The sequence below is a fragment of the Spea bombifrons genome, chromosome 5, assembly GCF_027358695.1.
Source record: "Spea bombifrons isolate aSpeBom1 chromosome 5, aSpeBom1.2.pri, whole genome shotgun sequence".
NCBI classification, from domain to species: domain Eukaryota; kingdom Metazoa; phylum Chordata; class Amphibia; order Anura; family Pelobatidae; genus Spea; species Spea bombifrons.
This window is the reverse complement of record NC_071091.1, coordinates 67484038-67492299: the sequence shown is the minus strand read 5'-3', so window position 1 is coordinate 67492299 and position 8262 is coordinate 67484038. Positions and strand designations below refer to the sequence as shown.

At 40.1% G+C, this 8262-nt stretch overlaps 1 protein-coding gene across 1 annotated transcript; it reads right to left on the bottom strand.

Annotated features, from left to right (window-relative positions):
* Window positions 1-522: 522 nt before the first annotated feature.
* On the bottom strand, window positions 523-7024 carry FAM8A1 (family with sequence similarity 8 member A1). The gene is made up of 5 exons (XM_053467050.1): window positions 6668-7024; window positions 6011-6131; window positions 4806-4929; window positions 2440-2579; window positions 523-703 (listed from the first exon to the last, which is right to left on the bottom strand). The coding sequence occupies exons 1-5, from the start codon at window positions 7014-7016 to the stop codon at window positions 562-564; spliced, it is 876 nt and encodes a 291-aa protein (XP_053323025.1). The 5' UTR covers window positions 7017-7024; the 3' UTR covers window positions 523-561.
* Between the last annotated feature and the right edge of the window lie 1238 nt (window positions 7025-8262).

Genomic DNA, 8262 nt, shown 5'->3' with positions numbered 1-8262 from the left:
CCTTGAAACACAGAGCTCGAGGTAGCCCAGAATGTGGTCATCTGGTACCATCCATTAATACCAAATGACACAGAACTGATTTACAAGAGGGCAGGATTAGTCAAAACTCGTATTCCTGCACATTTACTGTACACATTTACTGTAGTAACTTGTGATTGAACTAGACCGGTAAAAGTGTATTTACATGCTTGTAAGTGTTAAAACCGTGGGATAGATAAGACTGCCCCGGCAATATCTGCCCATCTGTTTATGAATATAAATAAATATAAGCAATTAAGCGATTTAGTTAAGTAGGCAACTACAAGTGGCAGACAAAAATTCTATGTGGAAAACAAAAGTTATTATACTGTTCAATACTGATTATCTGCAATGATTGCTGGTATTAAAACAGGACTCATACATGCAGTGTATATTAGGGCCGATATCTGAGATATTGTAAGCTGTAGGGCACCACGTAGAAGACTGGTCAGCTGTAAACTCCTTTGTTATCGCTGACTGAGACAAGTATCATTCGCCTCCAAGAAATGATGAAGTGTTCTATGAACTTAGAAACAAATCGGGTCATCTTGTGTTCCGTCGTACAACTATTGTGCCTGCTACAATGTCATAAGCTGTTCTGTTATGTTGGAAAAACAGCAATGTAATAAATGCTGGGAAGAAGAATGCTATGGAAAAGTTCTTGATCACCGCTCGTATTGTTGACCTAGGGAGGGGGGAAAAAAAAAAAAAGAAAACACTGTTCAAGAAGTTTTAAATCTTACGAGAAGTTAGATATCCTTCCCAGAATTGCCATAAAAGTGACCCACTTCCTCTTAAATACAAAGCTCATTTCATGTCTGATTTTAAGTTTCACATTCCTCTATAACCAATAAAAAAAGGTTTGTCTCCCAATGAGAATTTAAAAAAAAAAAAAAAACACAAGTATTTTTCTAAAATCCAACTGAAGGCACAGATACACAGAACACATATGCATTTTAGAATATGAAATACTAAGCATGAGCATGTATTCACACACACAGACAATATGACCAACAGTATTCCATCACAGTCTCTACTCTTCTGGGAAGGCGTCTCACAAGATATTAGAGAGGATCTGTGGGAATTTGTGAGGTCAGGCACAGATGTTCGATGAGGCAGCCTGCTCTCAAGTGATGATTCAAATGATGCTAAAGTTAGGGCCCTGTGGAGGCCGATTGAGCTCCTTCACACCAAACTTGTCAAAGGTCGTAATGGACCTTGCTTTGTGCACAGGGGTACAAAGGGCTTTCCCAAACCGAGCGGCACAAAGTTGGAAGCATACAACTGTCTTTGTATGTTGTAACATTTCTGCGGTGCTGGCGTTTAGCCGTAATTTTCTTCTTTCCCCATTTATTTTGATTGCATCATAATTTACTATAAAAGTTAAAATCGAGTGGAAAAATCTTTTACTCATCAATAAAAAACGTATTATTATTATTATGGGGCAATAATTACAAGCAGTGTTTTGCTATTTCAAAACCATTTTTTAAAAATCTGGTAATTCTGTCCCCACGTGCTACTTGGAGCATCTTTAAAGCCGGCCAATACCCCAGGGTATTTCAAATACTAGTATTTTAACTATTTCCATGCGAGAATAGTTTGAAGATACAGCGCTAATTTTAGGACTTGCTTATAAAAATAAACATTTATTTTTGTAAATTTTTTGGGGGGGGGGGACTTTTTTTTTTATTTAAGTTTTTTTTTTTTTCTTATTAATATCTTTAATTTTTGTTTTACTAATCACATTGCGATTAGAAAGCTGGGCTCCATTGACTTGCATTACAGCAATACTGGTTAGGTTAAGAAAGCGGCCGTAGAGCGCTTTCTACACCCGTTTAAAGTCATGATGGCCCATTGTTGTCAAGGGGTTAAAGTCACTGAGCTCTGTTTCTGTATGTAGATGGCGGCCTATGTGCATGATTTCATACACCTGTTACCAATGAGTCTGGCTGAAACATCCAAACTCAATAATTAGGAGGGGTATCCACATACCTCTGGTCATATAGTGTATTTCCACCTTATTGACACAGAGATGCAAAGCATACTCCAATAGTCAAATTTAAGGACTAAACTTATTTTTCTTAGCACAGAAAAACATTATGTGCTAGAAGGTTCCATGTCTTCCCCAAACTGTCAAATAAATTGTGCCTAAAATAAGGAACTGCAATCTCACTTTCTCCTGCAGACAAATTATAAATCCCATAATTTGGTGAATTGGTGAACTGAAGGTTAGGCCTAAACAGGGTTTGGTAAACTGATGCTCCACCTCTGCTACATGGGCACAGCTCACTTTTATATGATGAGTACTACTTTAATAATTACCGGTACATCTCAGTGTTTCTAATATTTATGAAACACACTGGCAGGATTTGTCTAGGGACTATAAAACATTTCAGATGAAAAACCAGGATGATTACTTACGCAGTCATATTAACATTAGTGGACGGAATCACTAGGACTCTGTTTGGAGCGATAAGCACAGAACTATCACAGGTGACCACTCGCAGCCCGAGCAGGAACTTTCCCGGGGTTGCTCCACCTGCTCCCCAAATGCAAATAATCTGATATACAGAAAAAAAGAATAAATGGGACAAAGATCAGTTGAAACAAAATGTACACGTTTTACTTTTGAGTGACAAGCATGTAATTCACAAAACGCAGTTACAGATCTCACATCTACAAGCAATCAACTAGCTTGATCACATGAAACAAAATGCTGGAGAGGTAAAAGGATCTTACAACAGGCTAGCAGCCACAACCTCATCACCCTAAAATCTATGCACACATCTAAGCCTTTGGTACCAAGTGGATTAAGCAATGTCATGCTACAAGAGTGAATTTATTTTACATTTCTTTTCTAGGAACGCATAGGTATTAATATATGGCCATCTGATCTTTGTATATGTATCCAAAGGTATTGCAAGTGATAAGGATTGAGCAATAAAATAGAACAAGAAAATAGTAGATTTACACAGAGGTCGACAAACCCGTGTCATGTACAAATTGATACATTGCCTAGGAATACATATCCCAAAGGCAACCTGGGCCCAGATTATAAACAGAGATAATGGCATTCTTAGCAGCCATATAATGCAATAGAAGTGGCCTCTGATTTTCAGCTCTCAGTGAAGCGGTATGGCCATGAACTTTTGTCCAAGACTATTTCACACCCAGTCTTGGAGCATAATACCTATAAGTAGACATGCCATGTTCATTTAAAGGGATACAGTTACTTAACAAGACCCTCGGATTCCAAACTTGGCTCCCTTAAACAAAAAAAGAGGGAAAAAAAAAAAAAAAAAACCACTTGGTCCACTCAAACCCTATTTTCATGTTTAAAGATACTGGTGCCCATTTGCATGGATTCCAGTATATGTTACTGGATTAGAATTGATTTATTGGAGTTTGAAAAGGAGAATTGCCCCGTCTCCCTCTGCTGAAAACAGTGAGCATTCAGCTGTATGCTTATTGCACATGCAGAATAGAAGTCCTACTGAAATCAAGAGGCGTAGCAGCAGACAATCACATGTATGCCACCTGATCACGGATATCCATGCATCCCATCAGCAGCCGCCTCAGCGCTACCGAGCATATGCAGTAGGAATACACAGTAATGCTTCCCGGTTTCTGTAGATGCAGCCAGGAGAGGACAGGGGCATGTTCTAATGCATCAATGTAATGTAAAATCAACTAAAACATGCACTCAAAAATAAAAACACCCCTGGATCTATCTTTTGATGCTGTTCATCACCACCTCCAACTTGACTCACCTTGTTCTATAGATATACGGGATTCAGCTCTCTGTTGGATCTCGTCACTAACTAAACAATTTATTTGGCTTCCAGTATCACCTATATGCAGGTGACTCCAATCAAATCGGCCTCCCATGATTTTTCTCATATCCCACATTACTAACGGCCCGTCTGTTACCTGAAACTTAATCCGTGCTATATTGTCTTATATTCAGTGCCGAGGTCTTCCTAACTGCACCCTGTTTAACGAGCAACTCACATTAATGAGGCTGGTTTAATTTACACAGCAGTGCTCCTGGCAAGGGATCCTAAAGATGTGCACGTTTTCAACAGTTTCTTTATCTGAGGCCCAGATTCGTAAAACCCCTTTTAAAACATATGCCCGCAAAAACTGTACTGTTATATAAGGAATGCCTGATCACGAAAAATGCTATAGGATACTATGCAAGGGATGAACTTAGCCCTCTAGAACACAAAAAATACATGCTGCTGAACATAAATTGGGTTATTGTTCATTAGTGGCACCTACTGCTATCCTCAGCAAAATGTATTTTAGTAGAGTACTAATTCTGTTACTCACAAGTATCAATTTTGGTATGGTTTCAGATGAAAACCCCTTTTTGTGTGTGTGGGGGGTATACTTTTTTTTTTTTTTACATCAAACACAAAAAAGGGGAATCTTGATTAAACCAACATATGGTAAAAATGGCAAAAAAGACGTACAGTATTTGGGGTACTAAAAAAATAAAACCCTTACAAAAATGTGTAAAAAGGTGCGTATTATACCTTGTTTCAGAATGAGCGCTTTGCCTCTGATGTAAATGTCTGGTAGTGGGATTTAAAGTTCCCCGAGGGACCTCAAAGCTACATAATCAGACTCCTCTGTCACAGCACGCTGCCCCTGATAATACTGATAATGGCAGCGTGAGGGACAATTATTACCCTCTCGGAGACAAAGCCTGCTTAATTAATACCCAGCTAATTAGGTCATACAGTTCTACAAAAAAGTATAGCTTTCAAGCTGCGTGATCCTACCTCGTAGAAGCAAACCAGCAATCTATATAAAAGCGCCACCACCATCATTTTCTGCAAGTCTTCCATCGACGTATCTTCATCTACTTCTTCAATTATATAATGCATTGCAAACTTTGATATATCTCTGGGAAAGACAAAAAAATAAAAAAATAAAAAAAACACAACATACACAGAATATTATATATATATATATTATATATATATATATATATATTATATATATATATATAACGTCTAACTACTTAACTACAGATGGAATAGATGAATAGACGTTTACTCCCTACCGAGTTAGACGCAAGCATCCTCTACAACAAGACCTGGGTTGGTCCTGAATAGTTAAATCTTTAAAGAAATCTCACTATTTAGCGAAGTATAACAATTATTCAATGCAACGCACCTTGAAAAAAAGTGCGCGAGAAAAGTCACACTTTCTCTGATGAGGAGTTGCATTGTGTTGACTCGCAACTTACTTTAAGGCAGACCTCGACAGGGCTTTAGCCGCCAAGGATCCAAAGTTTAATGGTGTTTCCGGTCTATGATTTCTGGGTAACAAGCATGCATTTGCCCAATTTTTACAGATCTACTGTTTCCAGGTCAGTTATCTATACTAAAACATCTGCACTCCAGTATATAAGGAGCAATGCTGCTTTTATAAACTTATGCCACAAAAACAAAGCAAAAAAAACGGAAGCCCCCCATCCAAAGGGGGGCTTCAATCCCGTGCGTCAACCGCTTAACAGCACATTTGAAAGGGAACACGCATATTATGATGTAGGTTCATGAAATCCGCAGACAGAACTAACATGATGCAACAGGCAGTAACACTTAAACACCCGCTTGCCGGCATTGCACAAGTTTACGTGAAGCCTTTCATTAGACCTGTGCAATTAATTGCCACTGGGAAAACACGATGGTTTGACAAGCACATTAAAAGTTCTTACGGTATCCAAGACGGCACATAATGGACAATACACAAATAATGCGTTTGTCAGACTCTTAAACACAATTCACTTTATTCATTAACGAGAAAGAAAAAAAATCCAGAGGAAAAAGCTGTACTTCAATCTTCTTCACAGGACTGTCACATTCAGCTCACCCCGAACAACACCTATATTGTTTTTGGGGATATTTGGGAGGAAGCGCCTGGATGGCTTCCTGATTGGAAAGAGCAAAATCTGTATCGACGTTTTCCGGCAGCTACTTACTTTATTCCGCTGAAATGCATTATAGTTAAAATAACGGCTGCTTTAATGAAAAACAGGATGAAGAAATCCACCATCTCAGCGCGGAATCTTTGTGCCAGGGTTGGAATAACGTACTCACGACCTGCAGAAGAATATCGGTTATCAGGTTGTTCTGTCCAGTCGCAAAGCTGCCCCAACAAGGAAAGAAAATCTACCTTAATCGTCAACATTACACAAGCACCAGAACTTGATGCCACATGAGAACCCTTTCGGCCCATTCGGACTGCCCGTTTTTCCTGAAGGAACGGCTCAGTCGGATTCAGGATAGACTGATGCCTACCCCAGGAATGTTTAAATTCCCTTAATGTGACTTCTGCTGGGAGGCTGTTCCATTTATCTGCCACCCTCTCAGTAAAGCTTCCTTACGTTATATCTTTTATATTATGGATTCTTGTTCCAACGTTTCTCCCCCTTTGAGATAAACCTCTCTGCATTTTGTTTAACCCATTATGTATTTCACGGATTCTATCAATCTCCTCAGAGCTATACATATAGGGATCCCTCAATCCGTTTACATCCTGCATTCACCCCTTGTTGTAACTGCGCTATGGAATCTGTTGGCGCTCTATATACAACATGCAATGCTACTGTTATCGTTAAAGAGTTATAGTGTGTCACCTGCAGCACTGGCCGCCGGGGCTGTAGTCGCCGTCCCTGCCTGAGTTGTGTTGGTAGTTGCCGGGGAGGTCCCTCTCCCTGCACCGCCGCCGCTGCCCGTTCTGGCCGGGTCCTCGGTGCTGCCCGAGGCCGTATTCATCATGACGAGCGCCGCAGCAGTGGCGCAGCTGCTCTGCCAACAAATGGAACCGCAGTAACACTGCCACAGCCATTCCTGCAGCCGCCGGGTATACTCGGCCGCGCTAATGGAGGGGTTCACCCCGGTAGTGTCCGCTCCTCGCGTAGCCTTCTCACTGCTGCATGTCTTCCTTTCCCTGACACCTCCAGAACTCTCCGAAGCTTCCGCCATGGCTGACCCCTCTGATATTGTGAGAGCCAGAGCTATAAACACAAGAGACACACTCGTCTTTATCCACCCCGGGATCCACTTCGGTATAACCTGGTGGAGAGTTGTTAGTACAGCACGGTCTTCACCTTTATAGCGCGAACATTGTGTCTCTGGTGTATACAGCTTTGTGCCTCTTCAGTGGGATCGTCATTCTTGCGGTAGTCTCCAATAATCCCTAGAAGCACAATCTCGATCCATGTAATTGGTGACGATCCGTTGTGACGCGTTACCAGGCTGTGGTAGCCAATTAAAATGCAGCGTGGCTAGGAAGCCATTTGCCCCCTTGCGACAGGAAAGTGGAAATTGTACAGAAATAATAAGTGGCGGTATGTGGCATCTTTTTACGGCAAAAAAACGTCATAACAACAATAACTACGTGTTACAATGCAATACACGTACACTTGTGCTGTAACATCATCAGATATCATTGTTATTAAATGGTATACGTTTTTTGTTTTTTATTATTTTTTTCAACTTCTTTTTATTTGCATTTTAACATTAATACAATCACATACACGATTGTGATGATTCCTGGTATTAATGTTTCAGTCTAAACAACAGTAATATAACCATTAGAGATTACAGAGTGTTCGATATATAGACCATGTAAAAGTATTTACCCCTCTGGGAGATTACAGAGTGCTCCTAATATAGACCATGTAAAAGTATTTACCCCTCTGGGAGATTACAGAGTGTTCGATATATAGACCATGTAAAAGTATTTACCCCTCTGGGAGATTACAGAGTGTTCACAATATAGACCATGTACAAGTATTTACCCCTCTGGGAGATTACAGAGTGTTCACAATATAGACCATGTAAAAGTATTTACCCCTCTGGGAGATTACAGAGTGTTCGATATATAGACCATGTAAAAGTATTTACCCCTCTGGGAGATTACAGAGTGTTCGCAATATAGACCATGTAAAAGTATTTACCCCTCTAGGAGATTACAGAGCGTTCGCAATATAGACCATGTAAAAGTATTTACCCCTCTGGGAGATTACAGAGCGTTCGCAATATAGACCATGTAAAAGTATTTACCCCTCTGGGAGATTACAGAGCGTTCGCAATATAGACCATGTAAAAGTATTTACCCCTCTGGGAGATTACAGAGCGTTCGCTATATAGACCATGTAAAAGTATTTACCCCTCTGGGAGATTACAGAGCGTTCGCAATATAGACCATGTAAAAGTATTTACCCCT

Bases quoted from the DNA above. Each gene is read 5' to 3' on its own strand.
- FAM8A1 (XM_053467050.1), bottom strand. From the start codon at position 7,016: ATGGCGGAAGCTTCGGAGAGTTCTGGAGGTGTCAGGGAAAGGAAGACA. The intron at 4,930-6,010 runs GTAAGTAGCTGC...TGTCTTTCCCAG, and splicing joins ATGCATTTCAGCGGAATAAA to AGATATATCAAAGTTTGCAA. The intron at 2,580-4,805 runs GTAGGATCACGC...TCTGTATATCAG, and splicing joins TGCTGGTTTGCTTCTACGAG to ATTATTTGCATTTGGGGAGC.